The sequence below is a fragment of the Sitophilus oryzae genome, unplaced genomic scaffold, assembly GCF_002938485.1.
Source record: "Sitophilus oryzae breed Bouriz unplaced genomic scaffold, Soryzae_2.0 scaffold_1440_pilon_pilon, whole genome shotgun sequence".
Taxonomy (NCBI): Eukaryota; Metazoa; Arthropoda; class Insecta; order Coleoptera; family Curculionidae; genus Sitophilus; species Sitophilus oryzae.
The window spans coordinates 6,684,195-6,707,731 of NW_022146105.1; the positions used below are offsets into that span (position 1 = coordinate 6,684,195).

The window sequence follows — 23,537 nt, forward strand, 5'->3', positions numbered from 1 at the left end:
TTTGTATTTTGCTGACACGTTGGTGTACTTTTGCTGTTGTCCTCCAGAATGTTAAATGGAAGAAAAAAAAAGGTACGGGTAGTGTTCCCCGGTACCGTTATCTTATGGACGTACATTATCTTATGGACGTACATTATCTTATGGACGTACATTGTCTTATGGACGTCCATTATTTTATGGACGTACATTGTCTTATGAACGGACTGTCTCCAAGGTACGGGTAGTGTTCCCCTGTACCGTTATCTTATGGACGGACTGGGTCCAAGGTTATGGTCCAAGTTACGGACATTATCCAAGGTCCTAGTAGTGTTCCAAGGTACGGGTAGTGTCCCCATATTGCCACAGTATGGATGTAGCGTAAGCCCCATGCTGCTTCGTTCCCATTTCTCAGTCTAGTCAGTAGTTACAGCTGTATCAATTCATGGTGTCCTCATTCTGGCCCCCTTTTGTTGTATTGGATGGCCGAGTAGAAAGATGCAAACCCACCTCACGCTGTTACTGTTTGAAGCAAGATTACATAAAGAACAGCTAAGTGTAGATTTAAGTTCTAGTTTACATTTAATATTTAAAACATTTTCAGTCTTAAACAATAACGTACATTTTAAGTAAGATCGTACAGACTATATTTAGTGGTTAGATTATTAAGAACATTTATGTCGATTTAGTAGTTACAATATGATTTAGATTTTAGGTTTCATTACATTACGCCTTGTAATAGTATGTAACCACTATAATAATTATTAAAATTCTACAATGTCATTTACCAACAAAGAACATCATGAATAAATATAGTCATTAGTTTTAAGTAAAATACAACTGTGTTTTCTTTCTCTGTACATGCCTGGTGCCCAATATCTGTATTTTTTTGTTTATTGGTATTGATTGGTTTTCTCTCTAGTGAAATACCTTATCCACGACTGCTCTCCGATGAAAAGCTGCCGTTCGCAGTGGTAATGTTTTATAAAAAACGCTATAGGGTGGTTATTGGTTTTAAAACGTCCCAGCGTTTTTATCTAAGGTCTATCTTTACAATTTTTCTGTTTAATTCTAAGTACTACAGTTTATTTGCTTTGGCCTTCTATAAGTTTGGGAATTTAAAAATAGTCACGTTTGAAAGATGTTTGTTTTATTACTTCCTGTTAAAAGACCCTCTCCCGAAACTAATAACCGAAAACATCGACTTGAACGTAAAGGACATAGGAAATAATCTGTTAATAATATAAATAATAATATAAAGGAAATAATCTGTTACAACCGCAAGGGTAACCATTTTTGTATTCCTTTTCATAAGTTATTTGGGATTTAAATGGAAGTAGTTCGGATATGGCGTTTGTCGCCTCAGCCTGCATATCTGTTGGTAATTTACTTATTTCATTTTGAGCCATTTCTGGCTCCAATACAATCAGCAATCGACACGAAAGAGAATTAAATAATATTGACTCAAACTGACAACTAAAGAGACAGCTTTATTTATTTGTCAAATTACATAGGTAAAAAAACCAACTCCAACCTAGTACAATATTTTTTCTACTCGTAATAAATTCCTTGAAATAATAATTTCTGAATATTTTTTAAACGTAACTCGCTAAATAAATTTTATCGTCTTGTATTAAAAATAACTATTGTATGTATTACACTAGCTTTTATAAAAAATGCCTATACCTATGTGGCGGATTCATCTCTCCAAAAAATCCTATATGGGTATTTCGCCACTGCAAGAAAATCTAAAAAAGAAAATAGTTATTTTTGTAAACACTGCTGCGTTAATCTATGGTTAATCCAAACGGAAACTACTTGTCAGCAGTTAGGTTTACAGTTATACAAATTTGCCTAACGAACAAAAAAATGCCATTTATATTTAATATAAAAAGTTTATATGATAGGGCAAAAATAATATGTTCAGACATTTCACTAAGCAGAGATATAAACCACATAAAAAATACATTAATAAAAATTGATTATCCACCATATTTTATTGACAAAACATTAAATGAAATACAAATCCCAAATCATAGACACAATGATAACAATACACATTATAAACAACTTACAATTCCATACATGCGAGGCGTTTCGGAAAAAATAAGAAGGATAGGAAAACAATATAACATACGAACATCTTTCAAAACACACAATACACTTAGATCTATTTTATCACATACTAAACCAATGAATACAGAACAACAAAAAAAATGTAATATATAAAATACCATGTGAATACGATAAATTTTACATTGGTAAAACATCTAGACCCTTAAATGTTCGAATTAAAGAAAATAAATATTATTTAAGAAAGGGAGATTTTCACAAATCTAAGATTTGTCAGCATTCATGAGACAAAGGGCGCAGAATAAATTTTAATAACGCCAAAATTATAATGAAAGAAACGATAGCCTCTAAAAGAAAAATAAAATCAGCTTTTTTAATACAATCTAACAAAAATAAATGTATTGCTCATGCATGTGTAGATGTTAGTAATGTATGGCAATCGCTTCTTTGATTTTAAGGAACATAACATACGTAAAAATTAAAAATAAGCATACAGAATGTTTGAGGTTTTTTGGTTTTACCTTATTAAGTAATTGTTATCAGGTAGTAATTGTTAATTTTGAAGTTTAACTTGATAAAAATGTTATTTTAACAGAACGTTAACGGTTTTTGTAGATGTATCTGTTTTAAAAAACTAAAGTGTTCTCGAATAGTTGAATTTAAATATCTTAAATAATTTTTTTCTTTATTCTTTGTATTTTTGTTGCTTCCGACGACGGAAAGAGACAACCTTTCCGAAACGTTAAGCATTTTGCGTTTTGTTCGTTAGGCAAATTTGTATATTTGTAAACCTAACTGCTGACAAGTAGTTTCCGTTTGGATCAACGCCAGCAGTATTTACAAAAAATAACTATTTTTTTTAGATTTTCTTGCAGTGGCCAAATACCCATATAGGATTTTTTGGAGAGACTAGTTTTTATAGAAAATCACGTATCTGTTGCAAAAAAAAACTGGTTTCTAATGAAGTATTAATATTTATCTAAATAATGGAAGGAATGTTTTAGAATTTCCTAAATAATGCTAAGAAATGCGTTGTAATATGCACTAATGCAAAATCAACATAAATTATTAAAAGAACAATGAACAATGTGTATTAAATGCGTAGAATATGGCGTAGAATATAACTGTACGACACATTTTAAGGTTGATTAAGGCATATTCTTATTCTACTGTATAAAAGTATAAATATAAATATTTTATGCAGAAATTCATAAATATTACAGTTCAAGAAACTAAGTTAAATTAATATAAATATTTTTATTTATATAAATATTATATTTATAAAAATATAAATTATCTGTCTTTTATTATATAACATTTAAAATTTTAGATGTTTCACCAATATAAAATTTCCCACATTTTTATGGCGTTTAGTACAGGGTGAGTTTTCGACGATGTCCTCTGTTGGTATCTTGGAGACTACTGGAGATACAGAGTCGATTAAAGGGGGACAGAATTGCAGTTTTGTGGGGTCATAAATATGCGCCTTTCGGATTTTTGAAAAAGTTTATGTCTTACTAGATATTTCGAAAAAAAAAACAAATTTCGGCTGTTTCAAAAATGCTCTCTAATTCCATTATAGTCTGTTTTAGACAAAAAGTTTTCAGTTAAAAGTTGTAGATAAGCACATTCTTAATGAGATTGTGTTCTCCGTTTCTTTTAAAGACTGTCATTTTTGACATACCTATGACAGAAACATAATATGTTTTTTTTAAATGGAAACCATAGTTTGCCATGACTTAATAAGCGTCATTTTTAAAGCTTTCCTTCGATATAGGCTATAATATTTTTTTTTCCGAAAAATTACCTAGTTGCCAATTCTTATCTTTTTTGGCTAATTTCACTTAATTGATATGGTATTATTATTCTATTATGATTTAAAACTAATAAAAGACAGTCTATTTTATTAAACGGTACTTTACAATTATTAAACAAATTAAAACTTAAAAAAAAACTAATATCCCTATACCTGGTGCGTCTCAAAAGTGGCTCATCCCTATCACTTTTTTATTTTTTCAGATAAAAAAACGAGATTTAGTATGTTGGTATATGACATAAATGAGGATTGGTTGGGTGTATTCATTTGTTTTTGGTCACTTCCTGTTTCACCGGAAATGACTACAACTTTTGATTTTTAAGTGCCACCCTCGGTATTTTTTTACTTTATTCGATAGAAAATGACATTCTGAATAGAATGTCATATCATATGTCAACTTTTGACATTCCCGCTTAATAAAAAACTGTATTTTAAAATTCAATCTAGAGTGCCATGGCTATATTAAAAACATTAATCCTTCATCAAGGAGCCTTGGAAAAATAGATTTGATGGTCTAATGTTTTTAGTGCCTTGTCCTGGCCAGTTAGAAAATGCTCAAATCGTATTTCTAATCATATCTCAATTTTTTTCAAATGAAACGAGGGTGGCTCATTAGCATATTTAGAAAAAGAATTTTTTACGAATAATTTGATACCACACACTTGGTATTTCAAGTCAAATTTTCGTTACGAACCGCAAGTTATAGTTTCAAATAAATCATATGCGAAAATGTCAAAAGTTGACATATGATATGTCATTCTATTCAGAGTGACATTTTCTATCGAATAAAGTAAAAAAATCCCCGTGGTGCCATTTAAAAATCAAAAGTCATAGTGATTTCCGGTAAAACCGAAAATGACCGAAAACAATTCCATACGTCAATCAATCCTAAGTTATGTCATATACTAATATACCAAATCTAGTTTTTTTAACTAAAAAAATAAAAAAGTTATAGGGGTGAGCCACTTTTGAGACGCACCCGGTATACACTTTAAGATATTTTAGCAAATGTTCAAAAAATCCGCCATTGTTTTGAGCACATAAAATGCATTTTTTAAAAACTGAATAACAAGCTTTTTTCACAGAACGGCCGGTCGACTTTATTAAATTTCTCCCGTAGCGCCTGTGCCTGCCTCTTCGTTTACCTCTCTTGATTCATAAGTTCTCTTGTAAACCTTGTTGTTAACCATACAGCATAAAAAATCTAAAATGGATAGGACAGGTGACCGAGCGGGCCTATACAATTGGTCCACCTCTTCCTATCCCTGAGTTTACATAATTATGATATAAATCATTTTTAACAATTATTTCATTATGAAGGGGAGCATCATAATGAAAGTCAAGTTGGAACCACTCTATTGATGTGCGCGACTCTAAATTTAACTTTTCTAACATGTTTTATAAACCGTTTTGTAAAAGCGTAAGTAACATTCACCGGTCAACGTATCCTCGAAAATATATGGCCAAGAAAAGTTAAACCAATAATCCCACATCGTCAGTGAAACGTGATAACCTGCTAATTCCATTTTTTTGTTAATAAGTTTTTTTATACCATTAGAAAGAGAAAAAAATACTCTATAAGTATGGAAAGCATATAAAATTTTTTCCATTAAAAACATTTGCTATTTTAACTCAATAATATCTGCTAACTCCCAGCGATCTGAAATAACTACCGAAATGCTGCTATCTCCGTAATTTCCGTTACGATCTAAACGATGCTAGAGCAAACACACACCGATTCTTACTCGTATGTTTCTTTAGTACAGTACGTCGATCCAGTGGATTTTTTTGCGTATTTTTTCATCTTATGTTTTGGTCAATTTTTCCCTATTATATACAGGGTGAGTCTTAAATAAGTGCAAATATTTTTAGGGGTAGTATATTTCGACTCAAGAAACACGATTATGAGTTTTATTGCGCAAATTTCTTTTTTTTTTAATTTCAAATTTTTTAAAAAAATTTTGGATTTTTTTTTAATTTTTAGTTTAAAAACATACTTTGTTTGTAATATACCTAGGTAGATTAAATTTACAAGAAAGAAAATCCAGTAATTCTCAAAATTTCAGCAAAAAATTGGAAATTTTAAAAGTGAAATAACTCGGTTGTTTTGGATTTATTTGAAAAAACGGTAAAGAGAAAATATTATCTTTCTTTTATCGAGATTTACCAGCCCTGAAAATATTTGCACTTATTTAAGACTCACCCTGTATAGAAATCAGGAAACTACCCTAATGCAAGGTAAACCAATGCAATGCAAATATTGTTAAGAATAAATAATGAACTATAAAGGGGGTCCGCGAAGGCTGCCCCCCCTCCCTAATCGTCGTTCTGTAATACGAGGTATCCGTAAAGGGTAAGGGAAAAACGAAATTCTCGATATACGAGCAATTCATCGGCGTGCTATAAATAGTTTAATAAACCATTACTTACTTGTACAAGAATTTCCATAATACCTAATCAGTTTTATTTTTTTCAATGTTTTTCCACGTAATTGATACATAATCTTTATAAAAATTAAAAAAATAAGGAGAAATTATTTCATGCTATAATGACCGCACTGTTTTCCAAGCTCAGTCTACTACCGTTGTAAAAAAATTAGGATAAGCATGGAAGGATTCTACCATATCTTCTAAGAATTATAAGTTTAATTTTTAAGTTATTTTCATATTCATTAAGTCCAAAATGCTGCTACTTCAGTTCTTTAAAAATGCATTAAAAATTTATTCGTTTTTGGACTTATATGTTTTGCTTCTAGACCGACGATATTATAAATATATGGTTATGAATATCATATTTTTTAAATTTAATTGATTATATTTCTAAATCTGTTTGGGTAATATTCAATTCCATTTTCAAAATTCCAAACAATAAAGGTTGCTAACTCCAGAAATATATTTTTATTTCATATTTCTGCAAGACGAATATCTGCTATCTCCCTATTGCGTCTGAAAAAAATGAAGTAACTCGAAATATAGAGTTTTATTGTTCCCCAGCAAATAAAATTCTTATCTCTTTATCATATTAACGCATGAAAATACATCCTACATGTGTATATATTTTTTTGTACCGTTTTTTTGCTCTCCTGTAAAATTAGGAATAATGGAGTTAGCAGTTTATCACATTTCACCGACGACATGCTTTTCTTCATTTGAAAAATTCATATTTACAATTTAGTTGCATCTCGATGGAATATTTTTGTTTGGATTTGACAGTTTGACATCATGGTACAAAGAATACAAGGTATGATATTGCGCAGGTTGGTCGCTACGTCACAGGTGATAACAGGCGCTATTGGTCAGCACGCTCCGCGCGCCAGTTCAAATCGTCAAGATATTGTTATAAACCTGTTTTTTTTGTTTATATACCGTCATTGAATTATCGCTAAGCAAGTTACTGTGGAGCAGTGCGTAAGGAGTCGGGCTAGGAAGCGAGAGACCGGAGTTCGAATCTCGGCCGGGACATAACTTTTTATTTATTTTTTTAAAAACTGTTGTATTCTATAGTTTATTTTTGTAGTATAAAAAAAGAACTATTTATTCTGTTATTTTTTAATCTCCCGTATTAATATAAATTGATTGTTGGTACAATACCTCATTTAATATAAAATAATATTCTACTTTTTGAAATGTATCAAGCCCTAATTGTACCTAAAAGTAATATATTTTTAATGATATACCATATTGTAAACCATTTAATATTTCAGTCACTTAAAAAGTTAATTTGCATTGAATAATTGCCTACCATTAAAGGAAATTTGAGCTATATAATCCTTGATGGGCATATTCTGGGTATGCAAATACTTCCTCTAAATTTTGGGTTTCGTTCAACCGATTTATTCTCAAAACCTGAAACATCTACATATAAAAAGAAGCACAGGTAACTAATTATAATAAACTTCACCCTTGGAATTACTTCCACTAATTATAATAAACTTCACCCTTGGAATTACTTCTATCACAATTACAATACATTCATCTGCATTGGCATTTTCTGCTTTTCGATGGGAAACAATAAAATTCCCAACATTTTTTAAATGATGTAACAATTCCTCTTGTGGTTACTTTTCCATATATATCCTCATGTGAAATCAGAGGCAATGAACATGAAAATTATTTACCATAAACATCGCAAACTAAAAATCTAATAAACAATTTTATAGGTACCGAATATAGAAATAAATTTAGTATTCTTACCTATTATGGTCCAAACTCCAAATCCATGTTAATAGATAATTATTATTTTTAAATATATTTTTTTGGAACTTCTGGTTTTAGTAATTATTAAATTAAACGAACTAAAAAGTCTTAAAAATAAACAATTCTTAACCATAACCTCAAAAATGCAGATCTGTCAACTTTCTTTATTTTTTATTTATTCATTATTTTCCTGGTGACGTCACAGGTGATATGCGCGAACTGAACGAAATTGGAGCCGCTATCGATCATACCTTGTATTCTTTGTACCATGGTTTGACATCTCTGAGAGCAACAGCGATTGAACTTGTTTCCATGGCTAACTAAGTGAACTTGTTTAAAAATGATAAGAATTGCTTATAACTCAGTAATTAAAAAAAACATATTATAGCTTATATCGCTGGAAAGCTGTAAAAGGCGCTTTTTGTGAAGTCATGGCTTGGAAACTATGGTTTCCATTTAAGTTTCCATTTTTTTTTCCATTTTCATTTTTTTTTATTTCCATCCTCTGCAGGTATTTATTTTTCCGATAATTCGAAAATCTGGAAACATCAGATGCTGCGCCGCTTAGTATCTTCCTGTCTCTGCATATTTTATGAGAAGTGTATGTTTGCACAGCGTTTAGGGTAGTTAGTAACTTTTTATACTCATTTGCGGAGTGTCAGTCCGCGCGCGGTCGTTCGTGATACCATTTTTACATCAGTCATTTTATAGTGTTAAATAACTTACCTTTATTTTACCGATTTGTTTTAAGTGAAAATGAGCAAACTGTGATAAAAAAGTGAATAATCGACTTTTCTTTATTAAATAAGTATTATTTTTTAGATGTACTCTGTCAGAAAGATTGCAACAGCTTATGACTGTTTGAACGAAGATGACAAATTAACTACTGAACATGACGATGAAAAGGAAGAACGAGAAGTGGATATTATAGAAAGGCAAGGAACCAAAATAAATTCCGATACTGAAAAATAAATTTCAGATTCCGAAGCATTGAATACAGTATTACCAGAGGATCAGCACTAAAGAATTGTGATAGGCGGAAAAACAGACCAACTCGTTACTCTTTATACAGTGTTACAATTTCGTATGTTTTGAGCACACATAAATATTCTGTAATCACTGTTATACGTAATTAAAAATCAGTGTAATCTCTGTAATTACTGTTATTTTTGAATATTTATTAATATATCTTAATGTTTATGTTTGCTATTTGTAATGAAGCAAGTAAATAAATAATTGTTATTTTGATTATCATATTATTTTATGTCTTTACACCACTCGCAACGCTTAAGATCTCTTGAATTTAGCATGCGGACTCAGAGTCCGCGCGCGACCTTTCATGTAACAAATGAAGTTCGACCTCCTCAAGGTTAAAAGAACATAATATATTTGCAGAGAGAACACTAATAACTAAAGTGAGAGGGCTTGTGGAATAGGGCATTTTGTAGACAAATTTATTTTGTCACCGCGCATCCCAGACGCGCATAGCGTTTAGGCGGTCAAAAAAGGAAGTTTTCATCTTTGCAAGTTAAACATTTGACAGGATTAATTAGATTGTCAGTAGCTTTTTCTATTTCTTAGCTCTAGAAGGAGATAACGAAAATCTGTTGATAATCGGAGTAATAAATTGTTTTTGACTCAATGTACCTGTTCTTTTAGCTTGTGAGAAGAGATTATTGTCATATGATTGTCATTATTGATTATTTGAGATTCCACGATTATTCGCCATTTTTGTAATTTTTGTTTTGTGGTTGAGATCTAGACAAAACGTTTCCTTTAAAGGTAAGTTTTATCTCGGTAATTATTTAAAAATACCTAATAGTAATAGTGAGTGCACATAATATAGTCTAAGAGTTAGCAATGTTTTCGAGAAAGTATTTTAAGACGTCTGGCCCTTTGATATATCTTTTACTATGCTCTCTGGGACAGTCTGCGGCCCGTCTGGCTGCCGATATCCATTGCGTTCACTACTGCGCATCGGAAGAAGATCCTATATTTTTTTTTAATTTAGTCCTATAAATTCTAGTATTGAATATAAATCGAACATGTCTTCGTAGCGCAGTGCGTAGAGTTTCCGACTACGAACCGACGATTCAGAGTTCGAATCTGGGTCAGGGCAAAGACTTTTTTATTTTATTTTTGTATATATTCTGATAGTAAAGTATTAAATAATTCTGGTGATTCAAAAAAAAAATATTTAATACTTTACTATCAGAATATAAACGAAAATAAAATAAAAAAGTTTTTGTCCTAACTCCTCGGTTCGTGGTCTGAAACTCTACGCATTGAGTTATGGAGACTCGGTCGGTTTATATTCAATACTAGAATTTAAATGACTAATAAAATATAGGATCTTCTTTCAATGCGCAGTAGGGAACGCAACGTTTACCGGCAGCCAGACGAGCCGCATGCTGTTCTAGAGAGCATAGTAAACGATATATCAAAGAGCCAGACGTCTTAAAATACTTGTTTTTCCGACGTTGCTAGCTCTCGTACTAATAGTCGTACATTGCTAATTTACATAGGTAAGCATAACCTACGGGATAAATCCGATTGTAAAAGTAAAACATCACATTCTTATTCTTTTCTGATACCTGTGGAACGACTAGGTATTATACCTGGTATTATTAACAATTACCAGTAATACAAATAATTTTTTTCAACTGATAGGTTCTTGGTATAGAATAAAGACTATCAAAAACATTGAATACCTACGGGATACCTACTGATACTCTGTGCGAGCTCCCAACCGTGCTTCCATGTTTACTCCCAACCAAGTTAGATAAAAAAGATATTGAAGATTGCAGCCTTGAGTTGGAGTATGGGCTCTACTACGACATGTACAGAAACGGATTACCTAAACTGGTAAGCATGTAAAATTAATCCTTAATGAAAAATTGAACTTATTTATTTTTAGTTCAAGAAAAGGCATGACAATCCACAACCCACCAAAGACCTGGTAAATGCATTCTGCAAAAACTGAAAATCAAACTAAGTTAAATAAATTATTGTGTTCCTACACAGTATTTTATTTATAGGTTTTAAAGTCTAATAATAAATTTTCGTTGTCAACAAAATAATCTAAAGAAACTACGAAGATTTCTTATTATAAACTTGAAAGATTAAGTTTCGGTTCAAATATACAAATTTTAAATTTTTGGCGCCAGTATATAGGTATAAATGCAACCTACTATATCGATAATGCGCTCATAGTTCGGGTTAGACGCCAAAGGCCGCGCCACTAACATAGTCTTCAAAAATTAACGTTGATCGGTCTCTCTCACTTTAGTTTTTAGTGTTCTCTCTGTATATTTGTATCATATGTCAAAAATGACAGGCATATAAATTGTAAAGAACCGTTTAATAAAATATTCTGTCTTTTATAAGTTTTAAATCATAGAATAATATCAGGCCAGCTAAGTGAAATTAGTCAAAAAAGATAAGAATTTGCTATAACTCAGTAATTTTTCGAAAAAAAAAAACATATCATAGCCTATATCACTGGAAAGCTTCACAAATTACGTTTTTTATGAAGTCATGGCCAACTATGGTTTCCAGTTAAAAGAACATAATGTTTGTGTAACATCTCAAAAATTACAGTCTTTAAAAAAAAACGGAGAACACAATCTCATTAAGAATATGATTATCTACAACTTTTATCTCAAAACTTCTTGTCTAGATTATAATGGAATTAGGGAGCATTTTTAAAACAGTCGAAATTTGTTTTTTTTTCGAAATATCTAGTAATCCATAAAGTTTTCAAAAATTTGAAAGACGCGTATTTATGACCTCGCAAAACTGCAACTTTTTCCCCATCTAACCGACTCTCTAGTTCCTATAGTTTCCGAGATACCCATAGAGAACATCGTGGAAAACTCACCCTGTATGTAATGAAGAAACTGTAAAAATACTAAGTGCTTATAACGCTTAAATTATAGAATGAAAAAGTTTGTATCCCAAACTTTTCCAAAGCTGGTTAGGTTAGTTTTTTCACAGTGTAATTTTTAAGCCCATAAATTGCATTAATAATGAATACTAATTAATTAATGCATTAATCAATTCATTAATTAATTAGTATTCTTATTAATTTCCCGTTGTTAATTCATTTTATACTATGTAATATTTTAATTGCCGTCTTGATATATACATATAAGTAGAGTTGATTTTTCCATATAACTCTTCTTGGTAATTGTAATCTTGAAGCAGTGATTTATAGTACACCAGAAAGTCCATAAGTTTTCATATTATCCAAAAGTGTGAAACTGTTATTAATAGAATCTATCTAATAGAACCTAATAATTAAACATGGCTTCTCAAAGTGAGAATATTCGAATAAAATCAGGCAAATATCTGGCTGAACCTGAGCAAGGCGAAGAGGTAGTGATTTCTGGTAAGTTTTATTTTTTTTGCTGAATGTCTGTTGATTTTAGCGATAAAAAGTTAGAATGTAGAATGAGTGAGAGGGGGGTTTAATCACTGGGACGTTAAAGATCTATTGTGCCCCCCTTCCTTGAGTTATAACTCAAGACACATTTTATAACTCATCATGCATTTACCAGATGTAAGAGGGACAGGGTACTTCCCATCCTCCTCTGACAACACATGTTCTTCCTCCGCGGGTATAGACCTTTCCACGGCTGGAGTTTGGCACTCCGTGCCCTTCACAGTTGAGGAGCTTGCCACCGGCTGAGGTACCCGTGAAGTGGAGGCTGTAGAATCTGTGTCCATTTTCTCCACCTCTTTAACTTGGTCTCTCCTTAGACCTGATTCTGGTATAGTCCCGTATCTGTAACAGAGGATATATCCCTCTTTCTCTTTGAATTTGAGGTCAATTCCTATTGTGAGAATCTGATCACGACCCTTCTCCCTCGAGTTGATGCCTCGCCAAGAAAAAAAGTTAACATTAATAAAAAAAATCTCTTGTACGGTCATCGCAAAACCATTACGATGCACGTGATCAACTTTGAGTGATAAGCGATGTCACCAGCGCTGTCAGATTGTGATGGATTTATGAGATGAATCTTAATGTAAAATTGGGAAACAATATATTTATTATACCATTTTTTTAAAGAATTTTACGTTTTATTTTTAATTTAAAAATTAATATTTTAGTAATCAATTGATTTATTTGTTTTATAGCTTATTTTACTTATTACATATCGGCAAAAAATAGTCCATTATGAAGTTTATTCGAAGCGTTATTATGGGTTATTTATTTATTTATTGGTGTACAATCTTACAACACCACAAGTGGCAATAATAAGTAAGAGGATGCCATTAAAGCACAAACTAATAATCACAGAATTTACTAAAAACTAACGTTGAAATAACGTTGAAAGTGATATAATGTGCTTACCAATCAAACTTACTTCCCTGACTGCAGTCAAGGATAATAAAGTACTCTTGTTGTCAAGTTTTTGTTGAAAATAGTTTATCAGGGAAGCTACTAGCTCTTTGTTTCGACTGTTTAAATGCTGCGGCATATTTTCAACATACAATTTCAAGAAATGCAATAAAAAAGCTCGAAAATTTAGTTCTTAAAAGTAGAAAAAGTAAATTTTTTAAAAAACTATGAAAATAGCCAAAAAAACAGAATTAATCACAAAGGATCAACAACACGATATTATACAAAACTAGCGTGTACCCGTGACTTCGTTCGAGTCGAATTAATCATTTGTAATGGTGATGATAAAGGAAAGCAAGAATTTTCATTAACATACAAACTGGATAAAATTTTCTCACATTTATGTCAGCATGAGAAAAAACAATATGGCGATATTATTATATAACTTGGTAATATTTGAGGGGTAGTTTCATCTCGTTAGAATTTGACTTTCGAAAAATCCGTTTGTCAAAAATAAGCTTTCTACGTCAAGCAGTTTAAGCAGAATCGTGGTTAATCAATTACCTAACTTTTTGGTTTGGTTTGGTTTGGTTTGTAAAAACCAAACACTCTGTATGATTTTTCAAAAAAATTTAAAATATGTAAAATAACAAAATAAATTATACGTGTCCAAGCGTTTTCCCGAAAGACTAACCGTTTTCTACTACACCCCACAGTCAATCCGTTTGCCAAAAATCGTCATATCATCGTTTAAACGTCAAGCAGTTTAAGCAGAATCGTGATTACTCAATGGTCATATTTTATGAAATACTCTGTATAAATTTTTAAAAAATCTTAAAATATGTAAAACAACAAAATAAAATATACGTGCTTAAGAGTTTTTCCGAAATACTCACCGGTTTTTAAATAAAAAATATTCTAATATGTGAAGGGTGGTTTCACCCTCTTAGAATTCGAGTTTTGAAAAATCCCTTCTTATCGAACTTCTACACCCTAAAGTCAATCCGTTTTCCAAAAATCAGCTTTTTACGTCACCCGCTTTAAGCAGGATCGTAATTAATCAATGACCAGATTCTTCGAAACACCCTGTATACATTTTTAAAAAATCTTAAAATATGTGAAAAATCAAAATAAAATATACGTGTTTAAGCGTTTTTTCGGAAACTTGGCCGTTTTTTAAATAAAAAATATTGTAATATTTGAGGGGTGGCTTCACCCTCTTGAAACTGGAATTTCGAAAAATCCCTTCTTATCGAACCTCTACACCCTAGAATCCACCTGTATGCCAAAATTGAGCTTCTTACGTTGAGTGGTTTGAGCAGGATCGTGATTAATCATTGAGTCAGTCACTTTAGGATTTTATAGATAACTAGCGTGTACCCACGACTTCGTTCGCGTCGAATTAATCATTTGTAATGGTGATGATAAAGCAAAGCAAGAATTTCCATTAACATACAAACTGGATAAAATTTTCTCACATTTATGTCAGCATGAGAGAAACAATATGGCGATATTATTATATAACTTAGTAATATTTGAGGGGTAGTTTCATCTCGTTGGAATTTTACTTTCGAAATATCCGTTTGCCAAAAATAAGCTTTTTACGGCAAGCAGTTTAAGCAGAATCGTGGTTAAGAAATTACCCAACCTTTTAGAAAACCCTGTGTGATTTTTTAAAAAATTTCAAAATATGTAAAAAACCAAATAAATTATGCTTGTCCAAGCGTTTTCCCGAAAGACTAACCGTTCTTTAAATAACAAATATTGTAATATTTGAGGGATAGTTTCACCCCCTTAGAATTCGAATTTCGAAAAATCCATTCTTATCGAACCTCTACACCCTAAAGTCAATCCGTTTTCCAAAAATCAGCTTTTTACGTCAAGCTCTTTAAGCAGGATCGTGATTAATCAATGACCAGATTTTTCGAAACACCCTGTATACATTTTTAAAAAATCTTAAAATATGTAAAAAAACAAAATAAAATATACGTGTTTAAGCGTTTTTTTCGGAAACTTGACCGTTTCTTAAATAAAAAATATTGTAATATTCGAGGGGTGGTTTCACCCTCTTGGAACTGGAATTTCGAAAAATCCCTTCTTATCGAACCTCTACACCCTAGAATCAACCTGTATGTCAAAATTGAGCTTCTTACGTTGAGTGATTTGAGCAGGATCGTGATTAATTAGTGAGTGAGTCACTTTAGGATTTTTTTTTAGGATTTTATAGATAATGACTGTCATTATAATAATTGTCAAATAATAAACGACAATGTTGCTGAACACGGCGCACAGTGGGGTATTTGACACAGATAGTTGATCGAAATTTTTTTATGTAGACCTTATATAAATTATTGCTATTTTCAATTAAAGAGGAAATAATATGAACAAAATAAAGGATAATTCGTCGATTCTAAAGAAAGAAAGAAAAATCACTGTTCCAGTGTTTCCACGGTCAATGCCACTAATGCCAGTAGTAATATCGCAACTAATACTACTAATGCTACGACTGATCAGCGAGCAATGCCCATACCACTAAAGTCGCTACTAATGCCAAATTGTGCTATACTGCTAATAGCACTAAAGCGATCGCTTTGTACACAACAATGTCATCGCGGTTTACACCTCGCATTAGTATATCACTGATTGACAAATTAGAGGAAACCAAGAATGTTTTTCTCATTTTATCAGCAAAGTCGCAAAAAGTCGCAGTATTTTATTCTACTGTATGAAAGCCAAATGTTTACTAAGTAAAACGTATATAGACAATATGCTGAATTCTTCGAAATGCGTAACTAAATCTCTAAGTAAAATAAAAATGTCACAAATTTAATCAAATTTTCTTAACGCTTAACTTTTAGTTGCAAAAAATCGTTACTATAGAGAATATCAAAATAAATAATACGTTTTTGTAGAATACATACCTGCAGCTTGCCGAGCCATTTTCAATCAAAACAATAATATAAACGTAAAAAGAGCACACGAACAACAACAATTTATAATTTTAAACATAAAATTTAGCCATTTACCTCTTATCTGTGAGAAGTAACAACTTTGACGTTTCGTTGAAACGAATGAATGCAACTAAACACACCCATAGCAACGCCATTCATGGCAGACATGATTTAACTTATCATTTTTTTTTGGGAAATCTTAAACACATTTGCTTTTTCGAATTTCGATCACCTTTTTCATGCTAATACCCCACCGTGCGGCGCAACATAGCAACAATAAATTCCTGCTTAAATTAATTTTTGCAGCTTTAATCTAAATAAAATATCTGTTACAATCATTTGCTCGATAAAGTAAAATGAAGTGCTGCTCGGTATCTTAAATTATACAATAAATTTAAAAAAAAATAGCCAAAATTTAATTTAGTCAGATTTATAGGCTTTAGTGTCAATTTCGATATGATTGATGACGTGCGTGATGATTGCGATTACCGTATGTAATTTTTTTGCAATAAATAGATAAAATGTATTGTTGAATATATGCAAAATAATTTTAATATAATGCCCTATCTAAAAATGTAATCGCGGCTGTTTAGAAGAATGCATTTTAAACATTGAATAATGACTAAGGATGGGTCATATGTACAAAATTAGCGCAACCACAAAGGATACACTTTAATATCAACATCATTCATCACCATTAAATAGCTATCACCGTTCACTGTTAGGCATTGGCCTACTTTAAGTTCCTCAATGTTTCGCGGTTCTTGGCGAGAATCCAATGGATAATCCATTGAGATTTAGTAGACAAAAAATAATAAAGGGACCAGCTAGGGTTATAGTATTGCAATTATATTATCTAGGAAATAAAGAGAGATATATGTCCAAATTATTAAAACATTTTTTTATGTTATTACTATACTACTATACTATAAACTAATACCTACTATTTAAAAAGTCCCGGTCTCAACGTTTTCATGTTTTGATATAAGCATAGACATTTTCAATTAGTAGAAAAAGTTATCAAACTTTTCCACTAATTTTTCCACACATTTTGGCCTTTGATTATCTTCCGGCAAGAGAAATTGTGGTTAGAAATCAAAAGATGATTGTTTTATAAGCTAAATATTAGGCTTTCTCTATGGATACAACAGACTAACGCAAGCTGTTGCTAGAATATTCTATTAATTTTAATTATGTTTTTTAAACATTATAAATGATCGTAAACCAGAAAGTATAAAGTGTAATTGAAACCACTAATTGCAAGGTTCTGAATGAAGCTAAATAGAGATTATTTTTTGTTAAATAAAACACAACGTAGCAGTTAGTGATAATTTTTAATAACATTATTTTAACATAAATATATTGTAGTCCCGATAAAGAAAGAAATAATTTCGAAATCTTATTGCGACTTGCAGATTTGTTCAAATTGTATTGTTTAAAAATTGTAATTATTAAAATATTTTATTTTTTCAGGCTTGTCTGGTAGATATCCTGAATCAAGAAATGTACATGAATTCCGAGATAATTTATTTAATAAGACTGATATGGTGACTGACGATAATCGCAGGTGGAAACCGAACCATCCAGAAATTCCTCAACGCACTGGAAAATTATACGATATCGAAAAATTTGACTCAAGTTTTTTTGGTTTGTTACAGCCTTTATTTTTTCCGGGTAGAGAAATTAATAAAAACATACTTTCGAAGGTTGAATTTTTAGGAAAAAAAAACTGTTGTATCGACCATCTATTGTCGTTATTTTTACAACGTGTCAGATAGTTATATCACTCTTCGTTATCAAGTAGAAATTCAAAATACATTTCCTAATCTACACTTAAACGTAAATTTTTATAATAAAATTGTGTTTATCTCATCCACCACAGTGAAATCGTCAAAATATCAAGAGGCAACTTTTAATCGGTATTAAACAGTTTACACAATACTGGCAACAAAAGAAAACAAGTCTGTGGCGTACAAGTTTTTTTTTCCATTGATAACCCATATGCACGTCCCTGGTAAATATGTCGACACTTTTTTAAGCATAAAATATGTCGCACCTATAGTAACATTTACCCTCAAAATTTCGTTCAAATAGCTAAAACCACTTGGAAGAAAATTATAAAAAAAAAGATCTTAACCATCCGTAACTATGAAACAAAGCAGAATCGGACCTATGTTGATATAAAAAATAAATCTTATTTTTACGCGAGGAATCACCTCAAGAGAAAAGGCACATGTTTTTTGAAACATCTTGTATATGCTAGTATCTACATAAATATTAAATATTATAAAATTAGCAGTTTCCGCTGACTGACACCATTCCTGGAACAATAATTGAACCTTCGAATTATGGCATCACATGGCCAAAATTATTGTGACGATATTTTTATTTTATTTTGGACCTAACGTGATTCTTTTTATATTTTTGGACATATTGGCTACTAACTAATATAAAATTAAAAATCTTAGTGCAACTAGGCTGTTATTATAATTTAAATATTTTAATTGTGATTTTTTTGGGTATAGTTTTTTTTTATTAAAAATTAAATTATTTCTGGGTGTTTTAAATCATTTTTTCTGAGGTTTAATTTAAAAAACCTATACCCAAGAAAATCACAATTAAAATATTGAATAAAGGTTTAAGAAAAATAAAGATATCTATAGATTATAATTTTATTTCATAATGAGTGAAAATCAACAAAAACAAATTTCATTTTAAACAGATAATATTGAAAACAATTTTAATTATTCCTCACAACTAATAGTCTGTATTGCCTCCTCGAGCCTCAATGCAAGCTGTGAGACGACGTGGCATGCTCTCAATTAAGTTGTCCAGAAGATGTTGAGACTTCCCATGTTTCGCGCGCAGCAATTTTAAATTCATTTAAGATACGGGGGGATCATACCTTTTGGCAATATGGCGTTTTAGCATGTCCCAAGCATGCTCGATCACATTCATATCTGGAGACATCGGTGGCCACAAAAGTTTTCTTATACCCTCTTCCTCACTAAATTCGTGAATCGCTAAAGTGCGATGGGGAGGAGCATTGTCGTCCATGTAAATGAATTTGTCATTCCCCACTGCCCCTCGAAATGGACGCACAATAGGCTCTAAAACGTGTTTAAGATGAGGCACCTGTTATTGTGCCATCAATAAAAACAAGAGGAGTTCGAGCTCCGTGCATTATACCTGCCCATACCATAATGCTTCCCCCTTGAAACGGGACACGGGGTTGAGCTGCATTCAAGCGTGCTCGTCTTCCAGATGGTCTCCAGATCAAAGTTCGTCGCGAGTCTGACACTATCCCATTGTAGTCGCGTAATTTTGTGCTGTAAATTAAGCTTCGGAACACGTAGAGGCCTACTTAAATGTAATCCTCTGCCATGAAGTCTTCTTGCTATGGTCTTTCTTGAAACATTTACTCCTTCACGGCGAGCTAACTTTGTTTTCATAGCAGTACTAGGAAGCGTCGTGGAATTAGGGATATTTGACGGTTTTGCACTGCAGTAGTAACTCTCTTTCTACCTCTTCCAGGTCGGTCTGTAACCTCGTTTGTCTCCCTGATTTTTTTAATATTCGCGAAGCATCGCTTTGGTTAACTCCTACAACATTTACTCCTTCAAGGCGAGCTAACTCATTTTTAATAGCAGTACTAGAAAGCAGAGGATTGCGTCGTGCAATTATGAATATTTGACGGTCTTGCACAGCAGTAGTAACTCTCTTTCTACCAGGCCAGTCTGTAACCTCGTTTGTCTCCCTGATTTTTTTTTAATATTCGCAAAACATCACTTTGGTTAACTCCTACAATTTCAGCTATTGCAACTTGCCGGTAGCCATGTTGAGACAATGTTACTATTCTGACTCTATTAAACTGTGAAATAATGTTTCTAGGCATTTTAAGGCCAAAACAATGGTCAAATTTCTTCTGAAACTCAAGAGACCACAAATCGAAATGTGCAAGAGTTTGTAATAATATTGGGGCTGAACGACAAACATTGTTTACCGTATCCATTTTAACAAAAAAATGTTTATTACAGATTATTAAAGCTATGCACAAAAAAAATCTTTAAATTCCTTTCCGTATATTTTTAAACGACACATGCAATAATTTTGGCCATGTGTGTAATTGTACATAACTTCTAGGCTAGCGGTTACTTAACGAAACATCCTGATTAAATTGAAGATTTACATAATTTCTAGGTATACATTATCGCCAACCAAACGAAATGGACCCGTTATGTAGAATATCTTTGGAAGTTGTTATAGAGGCTATATTAGATGCTGGACTTAATCCCGTTGATTTACAAGGAACAAAAACTGGAGTTTTTATTGGAGCTCACTTTAGCGAAAGTGAAGTGTCTTTGTATTCCAACGTGAACAAAAACAAACCTAATACCTTTGTTATAACTGGGTTAGTATGAATACATGTGTGACATCATTATAATTGTATTTGCTTGTATTCTTTCCTCGCACTGGTCATGAATTTACAATTAGATTCTTCACATTATTTGTGTAATACCAGTAATAATTGAGTAGTTGATAATAAGTAGTTGACACTTGCAATAGATCATTTATACAGGGTTTCCTATGATGTTCTCTATGGGTATCTCGGAAACTACTGAAGATAGAGAGTCGGTTAAATGGGGAAAAGGATTGCAGTTTTGTGAGGTTATATTGTGGGCGCCTTACAGATTTTTGAAAAAGTTAATGGCTTACTAGATATTTCTAAAAAAACAAATTTTGGCTATTTTAAAAATTGTCCCTAATTCCATTATAATCTATTTTAGACAAAAAGTTTTCAGATAAAAATTGTAGATAATCATATCCCTAATGAGTTTATGTTCTCCGATTTTTTCTAAAGCCGTTTTTGACATATGATAAAAACATGTTTTTTTTTTAAATGGAAGTGACAGTTGGCCATGACTTCATAAGAAGCACCATTTTTTGGTTTGGTTTAGCCAATTCTTATCTTTCTTGACTAATTTCACTTAGTTAGCCATGGAAACAACTTCAATCGTCGTTGCTCTCAGAAATGTGAAACTGTCACATTCAAATTTTGTAAATTAAAATAAACAAAAATTGTAAATATGAATTTTTCAAATTTAGAAAAGCGTGTAGGATTATTGGTTCAACTTTTCTTGGCCATACAGTTTCGAGGATACGTTGACCGGTGAACGTTACTTACGTTTTTTAGAGAACGGTTTTCAAGACATGTAGAAAAGTTAAATTGAGATACTCGCACATTAATAGAGTGGTTTCAACATGAATTTTATTAAAAAATGTCTATACCTATTAGTGATGGGTTGTTATTTAACTATCTGTTATTTTATAACAATTATTTAGAAATAACATAACGCAACCGTTACTACTTCTAAAAAATAACAGATATAAAATAACGACACGTACAAATCGGCCGCTCGTGAAACGAAAAACGAAGTCGGCGCTCTGCACCGCCCCGAAATTCTTGCTGCTCGAAGCAATTCCAAAAAACAACTAGTATGGATGGAAAACATGTTATTTCGTCAACCATCGATACAGGCGACGAGGCAACGGACAACGGAGTGGGGAATGCGCTATGGCGAACGTAGCTCCTTCGGTCGATCCCGTCGACGGTCGTGTTGGGCTTACAACAGCTTAAAAATAATAGGATATAAAAGAAGCAGGTTTTTTGAAACAGTTGCGGGCATAACGCCTGGCGGTCGAGATAACAGGAGTGGGAAAGGAAGGCTGCTGCATCGGTCGATTGTCGATGGAGGCTCGCAACGGGTTGGAGAAGCAGTCATTTTAGATACGTTGTTTTTCAACCTGTTACGAGCATAACAGGGTGGCGGTCGAGATAATCGGAGTGGGAAAGGAACGCTGCTGCATCGGTCGATTGTCGATGGAGGTTCGAAACAGGTTGGAGAATAACGCATCAGTTGTTTTAGATACATTGCTTTTCAACCTGTTACGAGCATAACGGGCGAAGGTCGAGATATTATGGCGCTGTATGTTTCAGTACGTTATTAAGTTATATAATTATTATATATAATTATTTAATTAATTTTTCTGAAAAATTTTCCGAATAATATTTTAAGATTTTTTAAAAATGTATACAGAGTGTTTTGAAAAATGTGGTCATTGATTAATCACGATTCTGCTTAAAGCCCTTGACGTAAAAAGCTGATTTTTGGAAAACGGATTGACTTTTGAAAGATGTTCGTATATTGTTTTCCTATCCTTCTTATTTTTTCCGAAACGCCTCGTATGTATGGAATTGTAAGTTGTATATATTGTGTATTGTTATCATTGTATCTATGATTTGGGGTTTGTATTTCGTTTAATGTCTTGTCAATAAAATATGGTGGGTAGTCGTTTTTTATTAATGTATTTTTTATGTGGTTTATATCTCTGTTTAGTGAAATGTCGTCTGTACATATTATTTTTGCTCTATCATATAAACTTTTTATAACACCTTTTTTACACTTATACTGTGATTAGATGTGAAATTTAAGTATCTATCTGTGTTTGTGGGTTTTCTGTAGACATCTAAAATTAATTTATTTTGAAATTTTGACACTAAAACATCAAGAACAAAAACATCATGACTTTTATTATGACACACCACCCTTATTTTTTGAAAAATAAGGGTGGTGTGTCAACACCCAATATTTTGAAAAACAAATGAAAGAACTGTATATTTCTTTTTCTGCTCCCTTAAGTAATATTCCGATAAAATTATCGCCGGTAGTGCCAGTTACGATTTTTGTTTTTTGAAACGTAAATTGTGCCTGTGCAATTGTGTTCGTTCAAATGAACGAATTGTAGGAGTCGCTTCAATGTGAGAAATTGAATCGTGTGATTCAATTCACTAAAAAGAATCGTAATGCCCATCACTAAGGTGTAAAAAAATCTATAGAGATAACAAACCTGATTATTTTTAGAGCTGGCCGAGTGATGATTTCAAACCGTATCAGTTATTATCTGAAATTGAAGGGTCCATCTATGGTCTGCGATACCGCATGCAGTAGCTCATTGCATGCTCTAGAGCATGCTTACAGAGCTATAAGAAATGGAGAGTGTGAAAATGCTATTGTAGTAGCAGCATCGCTTTGTTTGTGGCCAACAGTTTCTTTACAGTTTTACAGGTATAATTAGACAAATTTGTATATTTTATTCATTTAAATTGGCGAAAGTTGTAA

At 32.0% G+C, this 23,537-nt stretch overlaps 1 protein-coding gene across 1 annotated transcript in view; it reads left to right on the forward strand.

The window, feature by feature from the left end:
* Positions 1 to 12,366: 12,366 nt before the first annotated feature.
* LOC115876592 (fatty acid synthase-like) overlaps positions 12,367 to 23,537 on the forward strand; it is a 66,489-nt gene continuing 55,318 nt past the window's right edge. The window contains 4 exon segments of the mRNA XM_030892412.1: positions 12,367 to 12,451; positions 17,830 to 18,003; positions 20,557 to 20,767; positions 23,280 to 23,483. Of these exon segments, the coding sequence (XP_030748272.1) occupies positions 12,367 to 12,451; positions 17,830 to 18,003; positions 20,557 to 20,767; positions 23,280 to 23,483 (674 nt within the window).